This window comes from Lampris incognitus, chromosome 1, assembly GCF_029633865.1.
Source record: "Lampris incognitus isolate fLamInc1 chromosome 1, fLamInc1.hap2, whole genome shotgun sequence".
NCBI classification, from domain to species: domain Eukaryota; kingdom Metazoa; phylum Chordata; class Actinopteri; order Lampriformes; family Lampridae; genus Lampris; species Lampris incognitus.
In genome coordinates this window covers 95526690-95544810 of record NC_079211.1, presented here as the reverse complement: position 1 = coordinate 95544810, position 18121 = coordinate 95526690, and the positions used below count along the sequence as shown (strand labels likewise).

General features: G+C 45.8%; 1 protein-coding gene across 1 annotated transcript in view; it reads left to right on the top strand.

Annotated features, from left to right (window-relative positions):
• Positions 1-18121, top strand: part of pde4d (phosphodiesterase 4D, cAMP-specific) — a 164305-nt gene that overhangs the window by 120677 nt on the left and 25507 nt on the right. The window contains 1 exon segment of the mRNA XM_056280694.1: positions 15328-15519. Coding sequence (XP_056136669.1) covers positions 15328-15519 — 192 coding nt within the window.

The window sequence follows — 18121 nt, the reverse complement described above, 5'->3', positions numbered from 1 at the left end:
TGAGTCCATGACTATACCAAGATTTCTGGCTTGGTTTGTGGTTTTTAACATTACGGATTGTCTCTGAGTGCTGACTTCGTCGTTTTTCCTTGGCTCCAAAGATAATTACTTCAGTTTCATCTTTGTTTAGTTGAAGAAAACTCTGAGACATCCATTATTGATTTGTTCAATACACTTACCAGTGCTTGTATGGGATTATTTACTCAATTTCCCCTCGGGGATAAATAAAGTATTCTGATGATAGTCCCCTGGTTATATGATTATGTAAATCTGCATGTCGTCTGCATAATTATGGTAAAATATTTTGTTGTTTTCCATAATCTGGACTAGTGGGAGCATATAGATGTTACACAGAGGCGGCCCCAGAATGGAGCCTTGGGGAACTCCACAGGTCATTTTTGTATGCTCATATTTGTAATTACCTGTAGACACAAAGTGGTCCCTGCCCTTTAAGTGGAATTCAAACCAGTTTAGTGCTGTGCCAGAAACTTCCACCCAGTTTTCCAATCAGTCCAGTAATATGTTGTAGTCAACTGTGTCAAATGCAGCACTGAAATGCAGTAATACCAGGACTGAGATTCTGTCACTGTCTGTGTCTAAACGGATGTCATTAAAGACCTTAACAAGAGCAGTCTCAGTATAGTGGTGTGGTCAAAATCCTGACTGGAACAAAGTGAAACTTTTGTTTACTGCCAAAAAGTTGTTGATCTGCTGGAAAACAGCTTTTTCCATTATTTTACTCAGAAACATGGGATTTGATATGGGCTTATAACTGTTCATTAGTGAAGTGTCGAGATTATTCTTTTTTAAGAGTAGCTTTATGGCTGCAGTTTTCAGGGCCTGTGGGAAGAGACCTGAGAGAAGAGCTGTGTTGACAATTTGTAGAAGATCCAAGAACATGCAGTTAGAAACATTTTTGAAAAAGCCTGTTGGCAAAATATCAAGGCAGCAAGAGGAGGATTTCAGATGTTGTATAATGTCACCCAAGTTTTTATGGTTGATAGGATCAAATTGTGACATGCTGTTTGAATTGATTTTAGGTGGATTTAGGAACAACACATGCCCTGTACCTAGTATGGAGACACTGTGGCTGCCTGTCCAGCTTTCTGAATTTTGTCATTAAAGAAGGAGGCAAATTCATTGCAAACCCTGGTAGATAGAAATTCAGAGGCTACTGCCACTGGGGGGGGGGGTTGTTAGCCTGTCGACAATAGAAAACAAGGCACGTACATTATTATTGTTTTTGGCAATGATGTCAGAGAAGTAGGACCACCTTGCATTTCTCAGTTCCAAATTATAAATGTGCAGTCTCTCTTTATGAATTATAGATGAAGACCCTTAGTGACTCTCATGTGATATTAAGTGTGCTTAAGTGTTTGTTTACATACGGGGAGTTGTTGGGAAGTTTACCCTGACGAATGTCGGCAATCCATGAGATAAAGGGACCAAAGTAGTGTGGAGTAATAGATGTATGTCCGTGGATGTTCAGAAGGATATATGCAAACATACACTGAGGAGATGTGTTGTCAGTTGGTGGATTTCTTACATTTTTGATTAATTCTGGTCTAAATTCATTGCACTAATATTTTCTGCGGTTTCCTTTAGCAGAGCTGTACTGCAGTTGCTGTCGCTTTGTTGATTCAACCACGTTTGAATAGGGATCAGTGCAGTTTCCTGTCACTGTATGTCAGGCGGAAGAAAGGACTCGCATTTCCCCCTATTTGAACAGAGGATGTTTTAGTCTTAACATGTCAGTCTGACAGACACACAGACCTGTCTCCCTGGTTAGACTGCTAGTGTTTCCAGGGTCCAGATTTCTGTCCAGAGGTGATGTCAGCAGCGCTGTGTGCATGTAAGAGGATGCCGCGAACAGGAGTTGGTTGACATAACACAGTTGTTGTGTTCATCCGCAAATCAGTAAACAAAAACTTGCGTGAAACCAAATAGCACTCTCCTAGTTATGAAAAATAACAACACTGACACATTCCTCACCTGCTCTTGAAAAGCAAGTGCGGTACATTTTCGATGGGAGTCCTACACTGTTGATCACTGCGTTGTGAATGGTTTATCGCTACGCTTGTTTTCCGTAAGTTTGGAGAATTTCTCTGCCGATGATTTTACAGTTTGAATGTGTCTCATACGTTTCCTCCCTTATCCTCTATTATCTTAACCTCTGTCCTTGCCCTGCTTGCACTTCCCTTCTTTTATTTCCTGTCCCTCTCTCTGCCTCTCTCTCTCTCTCTCTCTGTCCCTCTCTCTGTCTCTCTGTCTCTCTCTCTCTCTCTCCCTCTCTCCCTCTCTCTCTCCCGCTCTCTGTCTCTGTCTCTCTCTCTCTCTCTCCCTCTCTCTCTCTCTCTCTCTCTCTCTCTCCCTCTCTCTCTCCCTTCGCTCTCTCTCTCTCTCTCTCTCTCTCTCTCTCTCTCTCTCTCTCTCTCTCTCTCTCTCTCTCTCTCTCTCTCTCTCTCCCTTCGCTCTCTCTCTCTCTCTCTCCCGCTCTCTCCCGCTCTCTGTCTCTCTCTCTTTTTACACATTTGTCATGACTCTCTCAGCTCCCTTCCCCACATTTCACCTGCTAAGTCCATGTTATGTCTTGCAAGGTATTTGGAGGTCTTCATTGTCCTGTTCAGAGGAATCACACAGGGTGATAGTCGCACACTATCTTTGTGTATTCCCTCCAACACAATGGTGCGCCTCAACTGTTGGTGTTGAGTTACCGTAGCAGCCAGCTGACTGATATTTGAGACAATTGCTCAGATTACTAGGAGATACAAGTCCCGCCCTTGAAGGACTTACTACAACCAAAACAACTCCACCCATTTGAGACGTCCTAAGGCTGGCTGGAGAAAAGGAGGGAGGAAAAAAAGTGTGTTTGTGAGAGAGGGAGGGAGAGAGAGAGAGAGAGAGAGAGAGCGAGAGCGAGAGAGAGAGAGAGAGAGAGAGAGAGAGAGAGAGAGAGAGAGAGAGAGAGAGAGAGAGAGAGAGAGAGAGAGAGAGAGAGAAGCAGAGTTGGTGTAACTGAAAGACAAAGGTAGACGGCAAAAGAGAAAGACCTAGGGAGGGGGAGAGAAGCCAGGGTTGAGGAGGAGATCTTATTTTCACCACTAAGGGAAAAAGGACGGTATCTCAAAAGAGAGAGTGGCGCGAGTGAAGCCGGAGAGAGAGTGCCTGGTGGATTAGGGAAGAGGAAGATCATTTACTGACCTGGCAAGCAAGACAAGCGCAAGTGTGTACGTGTGAGAGAGAGTGACAGAGAGAGTGACAGAGAGAAAGAAAGAGGAGGAAAGGGACGGTAGACTGACACGTGGGAGTAAACATACCATCCCAGTTCATAGGGGAGCAGCAGTGGGGACCGAGGCACCAGACAGGAGTCTTTATCTGTTTGAATTTGCTGTCACACTCAACCGGCTGGATTGGAGGGATCTTTTTCTGGACTACCGCTCAAGGGAAGTAGTGGAAACTGGGGGTCAAAGCCCATACTGGATCGCCTCGCACCGGGGAGGGCTGCAATCAGCTGTGATCATAAGGGGGGCGCGCGTGTGCGTGCACCCCATGTTTGCATGTGGGAGCAGCTGCCACATCATGAGTATCATTTTAAAGCCTCGGTCGCGCTCCACCAGCTCTCTGCGATGCACCGAGGGATTAAGGTAACTGGACAGACGACTTTTACTGCTTACCAAGGCCATGTCTGTCTTAATGCCCTCTCTCTCTCTCTCTCTCTCTCTCTCTCTCTCTCTCTCTCTCTCTCTCTCTCTCTCTCTCAATCTCTCTCGCTGTCGCTCTCTCTCGCTCTCTCCATTTGTTGATCTGACAGTGGCTCTTATCCATCTGTGCTGCAGTCACTCACCCTCCCATACCTATTGCAGCACTCTTCCTTCTTCCCTCCCCGTCCAGCTCTGTGAAATGCCTTGTGTGTATCCGAACTCCATCACGGTCTCATCCAGTTCCTTAATCACCCCCACCCCCCCGGCTCCCCTCCCCAAATTCAGATAAAGAACTCTGTACCCTGCAGATAACTTAGTTTCAATTCACAGTTAACATAGATTCCTGCAGTTGTCTTTTCAAGCATGTGGATTTATTAGATTAGGCTGCTGTTGCCTCTGCCTCCTCCCCCCCACCCACCCGTTTCAGCACGCTTTATCATAAGTATGCTGTGTAAAAAAAAAAAAGACATGTCATTTGTTGTGTTGCATTTGTCGGGACACCATTGTGTCTCTCGTTTGACGCGGCTTTATTGCAACTCGCTGTCAGTTCAGAGTAGTCGAAGGGATGCGGACAGAAAAGGTCGTTAAACTGTGCACGGACCGTCATTCAATGAGGAATGTCATGTCATTAGCCTGTGCATCCTCCCGTCTGCATGTGGTGTGAAGTGAAAATGTTATGTGTCTGTATAGAGAGCAGGGCCAGGGGCGTATATCGCCCTGCCTTCCCCTCTCCTGTCCCCTCCCCGCCCCTCCTGCCTCAGCTTGTCCTTGTGCTGTCAGCACTCATCGGCTGCTAAGAAACTGGATCTGCCCTTTTGCTTTTAACACTCAAAGTTTATTTTCACAGATACCCCCCCCCCATGTTACTCTGGGGCAACTCTGTAACGGAGCGAATAACCCAGAGAAAATACACATTGTGCTGGGGGATGTTTGAACCCTGTCAGACCCCCTTGCTGGGTTGTCACATTGTCAGTTCATTATTCTTCCCTGTAACCCCGGCAGGGAATTAAACTTGTGCCGAAATGAGAGCCCCCGCTGTTGATTTGCTACCAGTACAGCAGAACGGCACGATATGATTTATGCGCGATACGGTTTGAGACACTGTTGAAGTCACGGCGTTGAAACCTTTCTGGGGACAATCAGGAAACACCCCTACTTTTTTTAGCATTTGAAGTGGCTGTGTAGTATTTCTCTCTCAACACTTAACGAGTTGGCACCATTAGCTTAGTATGAGACTCCTGGAGGTCAACCAAGACGAACCATCAGCGAGATAAAGCATTCAGCCACGTCCATTTGTCCATCGCTCTTCTGCATTTACTGATCGCTCAAGCTTGTTGTACTGTTTTGTCTTTACTCTTCTTCTCATTTATTTGTGTTATTAGCAACCGGTGACCTATGAACACTGTGTTTGTGCATAAGCACACTTAGTGATTATATTATGACTCATGTTTCCAGTGTAGGACCTGGTGTGGATAGCTATGCAGACAACACTCAGTTCCACCTTTGTTTGGGGGTGTGTGTGCTTTTCTATGGTCATATGTGATGTAACCGGAGCCGAGGGTGTCGCTTTAGGTTGGTGGTTGTCTTTTGTCATCAGTGTCTACTATCCTTAGCAAGACAAACATGCTAGACACACACAATGTTTCCACCTTTGTGACCGAGTCTGTGTGTGTGTGCCTGTTTGGCCTTTACGTTGTGCACACACAAGGGTCTGTGTATGTGAGCATATTTGTGTATCTGTGTGTGTGTGTGTGTGTGTGTGTGTGTGTGTGTGTGTGTGTGTGTGTATGTGTGTGTGATGCTCATGCTTATCCATGTTTGAGCATATGTGTGTTTCAGACTGGGCCTTGGTCAAGGCGTCCGGGTAGCATGGCGGTCTATTGCGTTGCCTGCCAACATGGGGGTCTCCAGTTCGAATCCCCGCGTTACCTCCGGCTTGATCGGCGCCCCCACAGACGCAGTTGGCCGTGTCTGCAGGTGGGAAGCCGGATGTGTCTATGTGTCCTGGTCGCTGCACTAGCGCCTCCTCTGGTAGGCCGGGACGCCTGTTCGGGGGGGAGGGGGAACTGGGGGGAATAGCGTGATCCTCCCGTGTGCTGTGTCCCCCCCCTGGCGAATTTCCTCACTGTCAGGTGAAAAGAAGCGGCTGGCGACTCCACATGTATCGGAGGAGGCATGTGGTAGTCTGCAGCCCTCCCTGGATTGGCAGAGAGGGTGGAGCAGCGACCGACACGGGGCGGAAGAGTGGGGTAAATTTCCAGATACAATTGGGGGAGAAAAAGGGTGGAAAATCCAAAAAAAAAAAGGACTGGGACTTGGTCTAGGATGTTGTCCTGAACCCCACCTCTGTAAATAAAGTTTGCATACACAGAGGTTTTAGCATCCACCTACTTATGTAGTCCGAGTAAATGGAGCCAAGCAGAGAGGGATGAAGTGATGCAGGGTAAGTCTTGTCAGCACCACCCCTGACACCTTTTACACTCTTGAAAACTAGGAGTGGCGGTACGGTGAGATGGAGGAGTGGGGAATGTGTGCCGCTTTGAAGTGGATCGGGGCTCAAGTCAGTGTGTGCATCTGGTCTTTGTCAGATCACACGCTTGGGCATTTCTGGCAGGCTGGAAATACACGAAGGGTTACGGGTTCTCCAGCCTGCAGGTTTTCTGATATATATATTTTTCCCCCCACAAGTGTGACCTTCGGTGATCCAGACAAAATGCCTGAGATAACGAATCGGGCGGAGAACGGATGGACAGAGCGTGCTCCTCGATCTGTGCAGAAACAGTTGGGTTTGCTCTTTAATGCTTTGACCCCTGTGAACCGAGGAGATGTTGGTGCATTGCCATGGCGACCTCTTTTGTGTGTCTCACGCTCGGCTGATTAACCTGAATCGCGGCGAGCACGGAAAGCGGCGCCCTGACAATAATAAGGGATCCACTTCGCTCACACCTGAGAGGAAAGGGGAGAAAAACACCTCGGAGAGAGAAGGGGAAAGAGAGATATCGAGAGGGGGGAGGGGGGAGGGGGTGAGAGAGAAAAGGAAGGCTGTGTTTATGTAGAGTAGTCTTGGTATGCATGTGTGCATGCATCTGTCACGTCTGTCCCACAAGGGCTGTGTACGTGTATGAGCCAGAAGGGGAAAACGTGTACTCGTTATCAGCCAGCGGGCAGTCCCTTATCCCAACACCGCTGTGCCGTGGCTGCCGCCTGCCTCTGGATAGTCTCCGTTCTCTGTCTGCTCTATACACATGGAATCCCTCTCCAGGCTGCGTTACATTAGTTAACGCCCTTTTGATAATCAAATTACTGTTCGTATCTGTCAAGGACACGACCCTGCGGGAACTTGAAGCGGCGATGTATCTGGTGGTTTCGGTGCCCGGGATCTCATAGTGCGCCGTTAAACTGCCTAATTGAAAATCCTAGTTTTACCTGTGGACTCGTAAAAGAAATTGTTCCCCGCAAGTAATTGTGCCCAAGGGTGTCCATGGCGGGGTTGAGCTTTAGCTTTGGAAATGACGCGGCGGTGTTAAAGGGTTTTGATAGTCCTCTGGAAGGGAAAATACAAAGCGTCATCTTTACAAACTGATTCAACAACTTTTTAACAACTTTTCAATCCTTTGTGTGTGTGTGTCCGTGTGTGTGTGTGTGTGTGTGTGTGTAAAGTGAGACGTCACTGCCCTGTGACATTCTGTTTGTCACCAAACCAGCACTAGTTTTGTGTACCTAATGTAACATTGCAAATGTCACCCGTCTCTTCTCCCCTCTCGCTGTCTCTCTTGGTTTTGTTCTCTTTTGTTTTGTTCTCTTTTGTTTTGTTTTGTTTTGCCTCTAGAATAAGATCAAGGTTAGCACGTTCACACTGGCAACATGCACTCTCCTCTCTCACACATGCGCACACACACACACACACACAAACATGCGCACACACAAACTCGTGCATACAGACATGCTTGCACCCACATGCAAACCACCCGGGCTTATGTACACAAGATTATATGAATATTGTGACAAATATAGAGACATAATGTAACACCACACACACACACACACACACACACACACACACACACACACACACACACACACACACACTTGTGAGTTCTCCTCTGCCTGCTCCCTTCTTTGTCCCCACGGCTGTCTAAAATAAATCCAGTGTCATCTTCCCCCATCTGCCTTAACACTCAGTGACACTCTGATCCATACCTGGCAAACACAGCCATCACTGTGGCCTCCCCTCCAAAATAACACTTAAAAAAAAAAAAAAAAAAAACTCTTTAAATCAAAAAGAAGCATCTCTCTTTGATAACTTTGGCATTTCCGTCCCACGTTTGTCCCTGTTTCTGACCCAGTTTAAATTGCTGTGCAAACTCAACACCGCAGCTGTTGTCATTTAGATGAAAATTGAAACGCTACTTTGAAATATGGAAACCCCCCCCCCCCCCCCCCAAAGTTTGGACTGGGACAAGAAGGAAGACAGCGGTTTTGCTTTCGTTGGACATTTTTCTCGAGCAGGCATGGCAGGTTTTGTTGGGGGGTCCCCCCCCCATCACTGATTGTGGGGAAACAATGTTGGTTGGCCTGTTTTTCCTCAAGTGCATTATTATTTACCAAAGACGTTACTGTCCGACCTCTTACTACACAAGTCTCCTCAGGGGCGTCCATGACAGGTGGACATGTCATAAGTGCTCAAACAGCCCAGGGCTGAGAGTGAACGAGTCATTGATCTGTGCTCTGCAGTGTGTGTGTGTGCGTCACTGTGAATGAGAGAGACACCAGCCTAGAGAGACCGGGGGCAGGGAGGTAGAGTGAGGCAGGTGTGATAAAGAGAGAGAGAGAGAGAGAGAGAGAGAGAGAGAGAGAGAGAAAGTTGAGCAGTGCTGTCGAGAGAGTCCTCGTTGTTTGACCCAGGCTTGTCCTAGAGGTCTAAAGTTACAGGTCGTGAACCTGCCGTGCCCTTCTTCTCAAGCTGTGAATTCACAATCCCCAAATTAAAGCTAAAGCTAAAACTCCTTCAGGGATACTCTTGTCTCGCGGATGTCGTCGGAAACGGTGTTCCTTCGGACTTGCGTATGTTTGTGGATCGGTTAACCTCGCCACGTACTCATTATGAGTCCACAGCATTTCATTTAGCTTACTTCAACGCCCTGCTTGGGAGTGGTTTGCTGTTAATTTGGGCTGTATTTTTCCTCAGAATTAAATGGTGATGTTTTGAGTTTAACCCCATGACCCAGAGTCCTGATTGTACAGCTGCCCCAAACGCTGAGGTAAAAATTTTTGGCAAAGTTACTTTCTTTCTCAAAGTTGATTGCTTGAATTGTTTAGGCCTTAAGAACAGATTACTTGTTTGCAGTATAGTGAAAGTAAAATCTTTCAGCTCAACTCTACCTTTGGAAAAAAAAAGCTAAACTGGAATGCAGTTTTACTACTGATGTTGTGCAAACCTGGACATGACAACTCTTGTTTGACACTTTAGGTGACTGAAAAAGGGTTGAAGACATACATGGCTTCTCCATACAAGGACTCTGAAGCCTTTGCACAAACCCCATCTGCTGAATATCACTGCTAACAGCCAAAAAGCTTTCTGTATACAGTCTAGAATTTGTTTAGCAAATGCCTCCTTATTAGCCAATGGTATCTTGGCCCCATATCGCTCCCTTCTTGGGTCCAGTTTCCTTTTTGTTTCAGCCAAAATATTATGGCCACCTGCCTAATATCTTAGTTGTCCTCTGCGTACCGCCAAAACAGCTCTCAACCACCAAGGCATGGACTCTACAAGACCCCTGAAGGTGTCCTCTGGTATTTGGCACCAAGACATTAGCAGCAGATCCTTCAAGGCCTCTTAAGTTGTGAGGTGGAGATCTCCATGGGTCGGACTTGTCGGTCCAACACATCCCACAGATGCTCAATCAGATTGAGATCTGGAGAATTTGGAGGCCAGGGCAACACCTTGAACATCATGTTCCTCAAACCATTCCTGAACAATGTGTGCAGTGTGGCAGGGCACATTATCCTGCTGAAAAAGGCCACTGCCATCAGGGAATACCGTTGCCATGAAGGAGTGTACCTGGTTTGCAATGATGTTTAAGTAGGAGGTAAGTGCCCCCACCACTGCTGACCCGGAGCACCCCACAAGCCTTGCCGTTTCAGAGATGCTCTCATCCAGTTCCCTGGCCATAACAATTTGGCCCTTGTCAAAGTTGCTCAGGTCTTTACTCCTGCCTTGAGTGGGCGGTACGGTGGCCCAGTGGTTAGCACTGTTGCCTCACAGCAGGAGGCCCTGCGCTTGAACCCTAGGCCATCCCAGGTCGTTTCTGTGTGGCGTTTGCATGTTCTCCCCGTGTCTGCATGGGTTTCCGCCAGGTGCTCCAGTTCCCTGCCACCATCAAAGACATGTATGCTAGGGTTAATCCTCCTCCCTGTGCCCCTGACCGAGGCAATCGGAAGAAGAACTGGAGTTGGTCCGCGGGCAGCTACACTTCTCCTATACCACAGGATGGGTTAAATGCAGAGGATGAATTTCGTTGTATGCTTTCTTACAATGACACATTAAGTGTCTTTTCTTCTCATTTCTCCTCTGTCCAACACTTTGACTACAAGAACTGATTGTTCACTTACCATCCAACCTACCCAGACCTTGACATGTGCCCTTATTTGAAGGGGATCACTGTTACTCGGTTCACCTGTTAGTGGTTATAATGTTTTGGCTCATCAGTGTATGTTTCTGTAAGGTATTTCCACCACCTCCCTTTCTTGTCCTTTCCTGTCGGTAGCGGTTTGATGTGTTTCTCTGTTGAGGCTCACCTTAGCGTCATCGAGGAGTTGCGCTTTTGCTCATTCTTGCTTGTGCTTACTCATTAAAGGCTTCCCCTCGGTGTCAGAGTAGAAAATAAGCCAGGCGTTCCCACCTGTGACGTCAATGCTGATGCAATACCACCGTTAGCCTGTTGCGAATGTGATCTTTGATTTCTAAAGAGGGTGTGTTTGTGTGTAGCCCCATGTTTGTCTAAGGTATGCAGGGAGCTGCTTTGCTGCTGATGCACATGTGGGAGCGGGGTTACGTGTCAAAAGGATGGGCTAAGATCAGCGTGAGCTGTGACGTCAGTAAGTGTATGATAAAGCATCAGCCGCATAATGTATGTTGTGTTGGGTGTCATGTTTAAACACTATTCCCTTTATCTCCAGTGTCTCTCTCACTCCCTCTCACTAACACATCTATTCGATTCAGTTCAGTTCAATTCAATTCAGTTTATTGTCATTAAAAACAATGTGCAGGCACATGGCAAAAATGAAGTAAGGGTTGCGGCTTCACCAAACAGGCATAAACAAACAGCAAACACAGTATAAGATATACACTGATGAAAACCAACAGCTAAAAATAAGTTGAAAAAGAGCACGAGTACAAAAATATTTGGTGCCTGTTCTGGGGGGAGAGGGAACTGGCTCTTTACACATAACAACTGGGGACTCGGGTGACCTTTTAATTGTAATGAGTAGCGTGTGTGTGTGTGTGTGTGTGTGTATTCCTTGTTTTCACAACCACAGTCTGGTGGACAGATGGAGAATATTGTTCATCACTCACTTGACATGTTGGGGTTGGGGGCATTAGTGGGCGTTGCTTAGCGTGCCTGACTAGCATGCTGTTAATCAAATACCAACTGCAGAAATAGAAAAGCAAGGTAGGGCAAAGTAAGAGCGAAGTTGGAGAGACAGTCTTGTTCCTTAAAGGTCTCTTTCTTCTCGGGTTTATGTTTTGCAGTTAATGCCTACCTGCACACTTATAGTGAGTCAATGTGGAGAAAAAGAAGACTCCATGAATGTTTGTTTGTGCAGAAACCAAACACACAGATTACTGGACGCAATAAGTTAAAAGTATTATTTTGATTAAGAGGCTTCCGTGGTTTCAAATAATGTGATTTCTGGGCGTCTAGTGTAGCGGCCTATTCCGTTGCCTACCAATACAGGGATCACCAGGTCGAATGTCCGTGTTACTGCCAGCTTGGTCGGGTGTCCCTACAGACACAATTGGCCATGTCTGTGGGTGGGAAGCCGGATGCGGGTATGCGTCCTGGTCGCTATTCCTGGGGGGAGAACAGCGTGATCATTCCAAGCATTACGTCCCCCTGGTGAAACTCCTCACTGTCAGGTGAAAAGAAGGCCGCTGGCAACTCCACATGTATCGGAGGAGACGTGGTAGTCTGCAGCCCTCCCCAGATTGGCAGAGGAGGGGGTGGAGCAGCAACCGGGACGGCTTGGAAGAGTGGGGTAATTGGCCAAGTACAATTGGGGAGAAAGGGGGGGGGGTCCAAAAAAAAAAGGCTTCCATGGTTTGAAATAATGTGCTTTCAGTAATACCTGGGACTACTTGGATCTTCTTAATAATTGGTAAAAGTCTGTCAAACTGATATATGGTCTTGCAAAACCTGTGTCTTTTAGTTGCTGCCAGTTCATGGCAGTGACGTTCCACAAGCATGTGTGTCAGATCCTTTTCTTGGCCTGTCTTCGTACTTTTTCGTTGTCGTTATTGTGGTGTTATGGCGTTATAACAGAACGCCATACTATGAGCATTCCTATACGCTTCACATCCTGTCCAAGAATACGTAATTGTAATTGTTGCTGTACAGCTGTATTGTATTTGCATTTTTCAGTCGCCGTCTGACCACCAGTGTGTCTTGTTTCGAAAAGCTGAGAGGAAGTTGACAATGGTGCGCACATGGGGAAATAATTCAAAAGATGTAGCGAAAGTTTTTTGTGGTGTAATCATGTTGTGCTTATGTCTATTTTGACCTTCCTCCAATAAAGATAATCCAATAAATGCATACTCACAACTAGGGCTTGTGAGTTAGAAAGTACAGTAAATAAATACGTGTGGACTTCGCATAACAGCGGTAGCGTAGTCATTAAGGGGTATCCATTAGGAGCAGATGGAGCTGAGAGTCCTTATGGCAGTGGGGGGAAAACTGTCTCTGAAACAATGATTCATCTGATGGCACGAGTCTAAAGAGGTAGTTGGCTGGGTTGGACGGGTCGTCTTGCCAGCCCGGTTGGCTGTGCAGGTGGTGAAGTGGCAGTCCAGGGGGAGGAAGGTCACATCACATGATTTTGGAGGCCTTCTTTTTAATGTCTACCTGCGAGCCGGTCCAATGTGAGCAACTCGTTGAATTCTTGATGTGTGGAAATGTACTTACCATATGAACAGGTTCTAACTTCTGATTCTGAGAAGGTACTGGTTTGGTTTGTGACAAAGAGCAAATGATGGAGAGAGGGAAGTTGCTGGAATTGGTGTGTGTGAGAACATGTTCTTGCCCGTCCATCAGTCTCCAGGCAGAGAGCCGCACAACCCCATTATCCACCCAAGTTCAGACTCCCTTAGCTCCTGTTACCCACAGATATCTGGACAAATAGCTCAGCATTAACACATTTAATTGTTGTGGGAAATATGTCAGGCATGTCCTGTGTACTTGTTTAGGCCGTGATAAGGATCCAAGAGGTATGCCATTCTGTGCCAGAGCTGGGAATTTGAGTGAATGTAGAAGATGTGGATGAGTGACCATGTCTGCTGTTCTTGCTCCATGTCGGGGTGGAGTGAGGAGTAACAATGATGTGTTTCTGCTTGTGTAAAACTCTGTAAATCTAAATTTACAAATTCCTTCTTTAAAACAAACTTCCTTGGCCTTGTGGTTAAGTGCAGTAGTCTTGGCTGTCATCGGTCACTTAGAAAACACATTGCCTACCCTCCAAGAATGCCAGCCCGGGGATGTTGTCCACCCAGTTTGTCCAGTAGCCCATGCGTCTAATGTACATCGTCTTATGGGACGGTTTGCCGTCGGTTGGCGGCTCAGTCATCGAAAACTGAGTGAAAACATCACTAGTGTATGGCTGCATTAGATCTACGGGGGGGGGGGGGGGTTGTGTGTTTGTGTGTCGTACAAGACGGAGAGAGAAGTGCGAGATAGAGAAGCCAGGAGAGGGCAGAGATAAGGGGTTAACGGTCAGAAAGTGGTAGAAGGGTGCAAAAGAGAGAGGGAGAGGATGTGTGAGAGAGACAGATACTCGGGGCCCCATCCATAATAGATGGTTGCAGCTCTGGGTGTGTAAGGCTGAGCCCTGGTCTGCTGCAGTGATACAGCCCTGGGGGAACGAAACAAAAAACAACTGCAAAAAAAACCAACATAATTATTACTACCGCTTTAGCGCCTCGTTCGTCTCAAAAAAATGATGACTTCATTAAGTGCCTCCTGTTTTATGGACCTAGACATTGAGACACTGACATGTAGTTCAGCATTTATTTTTTTTTGGGGGGGGGGTATTGTTGACACGTTCCCCAAAAGAGAGGAAAAAATATGAATGGGGGGGGGGGTTCTAAGTCACTTTTAAACTGTGAAGTGACTTAAGCGTATGTACACTTGCCGCTGTCATTCGTTGTTTGTGTTACCCTTCAATTGGTAGGCAAAAGTACAAGGATCAGGCAGTACATACATTTTGTCCTATGTAGACTTGGGTTACTTTTGCAAACACTGACGGGCACACACACATACACACACACACACACAAACGCTTAGAAAACCTCGGACATTCAGAAACACACAGTTTGCACAACTTGTACAGGATTGACACAACATGGGTATTCAGCTCACTCTGTTCTCTTGCTTTTAAGAACGGACTATGTACATGCAGAGGCATACACATCGCCTCAGAATACACACACACACATCGCCTCAGAATACACACACACACACACATCGCCTCAAAATACACACACACACACACACACACACACACACACACACACACACACACGTCAGGAAATTAAAAGGCTAATGTTGACATCGGCATGAAGTCCAGTCCCAGCACAATCGTAGCCGTCATGGGATTCATACCAAGGCCGTTACCCACCGTGAGCGTGACGGAGGTGACAAAGCGAACTTTGTAGCGATTCCTGTGTGACGTCACGCCGTGAGGAATCCCCCCTGACCTCAGCGTGTGCACCAGTAAGGATAATGTGATTGTCTGGTAACCGTGGTGATAAGGCCGATGTCCCGGGCATTAGTCATCACTCGGGATGGCCATCACCTCAGAGACACTAAGGAACTCATTGTAACATCGTGTTGGGAATTGGTGGCACCGTTGTGGAAGCAGCTTGACTCCCATGAGTCGGTGGCACAGAGCAGAGGTATTCCCAGTGGCCACACACTGTTGCGTGCTTCTTGGCACGACAGCAACAGACGGTTACAGGTTAGCATACCCAGTGGTGTCAGATTTGACAGGATGGCCAATGACATCTCAGCAGTTACCCCGATAAGTCCCATGCCGTTATAGTTTTGATAACGAAACCACGCTGAGATATCGCACCGAATGAGCCCTCGTTCTTTGGCGCGGCATCGCTGGTCACACTTTCAGAGTCGGCGGCGAGTGTTGATCGTGTTTTTAAATGCTGATCTAAGGCTTGAAGGTGGGCTAAACAGTCGAACTCCGTCCCGAATCGGCTTCAAAGGTAGACTTTGTCGTTAGCCACATCTGCTCAGTGTGGTTGATAGGAACGTTTTTGGGTGTGGATTTTTTTCCGGATTCTGATCTCTTTCTCACTTTCCCTCCCTCGGTCTTTTCTCCTCTTTTCGCTCTGTCACGATAGTTTTGATGTGGACAACGGCACGTCATCAGGGCGAAGCCCCCTGGATCCCATGGCCAGCCCGGGGTCCGGCCTCATCCTGCAGGCCAACTTTGTCCACAGCCAACGGAGAGAGTCCTTTCTGTACCGCTCTGACAGTGACTATGACCTGTCACCCAAGTCCATGTCCCGAAACTCCTCCATCGCCAGCGACATGTAAGTACAGCAGCTCTTTTGTTTACTTACCTATGATGTCTCAGCACCCCTCTGCAGCCGGTATGCATCCTTTTTCTGTAAAATATCTACTGTCATGTAACTTGGGGAGAAGTTTAAAAAAAAAAGTAGCATTGAAAGTGACTGACATTTTGTCTGGATCTGGTTTGTGAATGTTGGGATGCAGAGGTTAGCATGGAAATCCCACTTTTCTGTGTGTCTTATGGGTTTTATTCTCTCAACATAGTTAATGGCACGGTTAAACTCATTTATTCCTTTCTCTCTGTTATTCTGTATCTCTTTTTCGACGGCTCTGCTTTTGCTTGCTGCAGTCTAATCTAAAAGTTTACCAGCTGTACCTTGGGACCCTTCGGTTGATATTTTGAGCTTTTTTTTTTCTTTTTTTTTTGGCAAGTGGATCTGGTTGATGGTTTGATGTGTGTTGTCCCCTCCAGCCAAGCCATTACATGGGCCTTTCTGACTGTGGTGGGAAGTCTGCATGACAGATGATTGCGAGGTGTCACATTGAGAGAGGACTCTATTCTTAGACATGTCCCTCAACATAACCAAGATAGTCAATAACAAGTTACCCACAAGCACATTTCAGTCTGTTTCAGAGTTGAGTGCGGGTCTTTAATCGTCGCTGCTGTTTTTTTTTTTTTTTATTATTCCCATTGTATTTATAAAGATAACAGAATAGATTGAGGGAGTGTATTGCAGGAAACCAATTTCCCCTGTGGGGGATCGTATTTAATTGTAACGCTTCTCCCCCTCTGTCTTTCTCTTCTACTTTTCCCATAATTTTTCAACCATAGTAGTACACACACTAAACAGGAGGTCAATAGACGTAAACGCTTTTTTTTTTTCATGGAAAATATCCTGTGTATTTTGACAGCATAGTCCCAACTCTATGGAAGCTATCCAGTTACACTCACAGCTACAGGAAACAATGATATTGACTGAAAGCAGAACATCTCCATCCAGTCTGATAGACAGACAAATAGAGGGGAAAAAAAGAAAAGCAATGTCCTGCCGTAATTCTACACTTCCTCCCTTCTGCTTTGATCCATGATCTCGCTCCTGTCTGATTACCACCTTTTAAAATGACAGTTTTTAGGAATCTTCATTTCTCCATTTACACTGACAACTGTGCATCACATCACATCACTGAAAGACTACAGTTTAATTGAATCTCAGTTAAACTGAATCTCATCTCATCTCATTGAACCTGTTAAACACAAAAATATCAGCGCAGCCTTAACACGTCTTGATGCAGAAAAGGCTTTTGACACTGTAAACTGGACATTTCTGTATCAGGTACTTGAGAAATTTGCATTAGATGACAAGGTCATACAATGCATTAAAACACTCTATCAAAAACTAACTGCAAGGATAAAAATAAACGGTAGCCTGACCGATAGTATAACATTAGACTGGTCTACCAGACAGGGATGTTGTCTTTCGCTGACCCTGTTCACAATTTTTATAGAGCCACTGACACAAGCGATCAGACAGAATAAAGACCTTAAAGGAATAAAGGTTGGGAATGAAGAACACATGATGGGCTATTTGCTGATGACATGATCTGTTATTTAGGACCCTGACACATATCTTCCTATTACTCAACCAGCTTGAGATGTTTGCCCTCCGCTCTGGATATAAATGGAACTTGGCTAAAACACAGATTTTAACAGTGAATTGCTACCCATTCAAATTTATACAACAAAAATATAACTTGAATTGGAGTTCCAAAAAAATGCCATACCTCAGAGTTATTATAACAAGAGGAATAGATAAACTATATAAAGCCAACTATATCAAGGTGGATCAGGATTTTAGGAATGATATTGAGAGGTGGGTTGTCCTTCCACTAGACCTCAGTTTGCGAATAGATACCATAAAACTGAATATACTCCCACGACTCCTCTAGTTATTTCAGTCGCTACCAATCCGGATCCCTGTGAAACTATTCAGAGCCTGAGATAAAGTAATTTCAAGGTTTATATAGCAAGGTCAAAGGCCAGTAGTCAAATATAAAACATTACAAATTGGGAAACATACGGGGGTATGGCATTGCCAAACTTCAGAGACTATTTTCATGCAGCGCAAATTAGACTAGTAGTTAACTGGTGTGCTAAGGACTATGAAGCACATTGGAAAAATCTAGAGATATGTACGAGGAAGGGACATTCAAAGCCTCATTGGAGACGGAGAAGTCACAAAGAATTTACTCGAACAGGGAGATGCTGTCGCCGGATTTACATTAGAATTGTGGTTTAGTCTTGTACGAAAATATAGATTAGAGAAAAAACTCGGACTACGTCGATGGACAGCCTATGACAGACGTTTTATTCCAGGCACTCTTGACCAGAGGTTCAAACGATGGAGTCCAAGTGGTATAACAGCATTATGTACAATAATAAAGGATAGGAATGTTATGAGTTTCCAGGAACTGAAACAAAACTGTACACTAAACAACCAAGACTTCTTCAGATATTTACAGTTAAGGGAATTTTATGACAGAGAAATAAAGCACAATGTAAATTTAGAGGAAAATGGAAAAATTAGAACCATAGTTAGTGTTTACAATTGAAAGACATGTAGA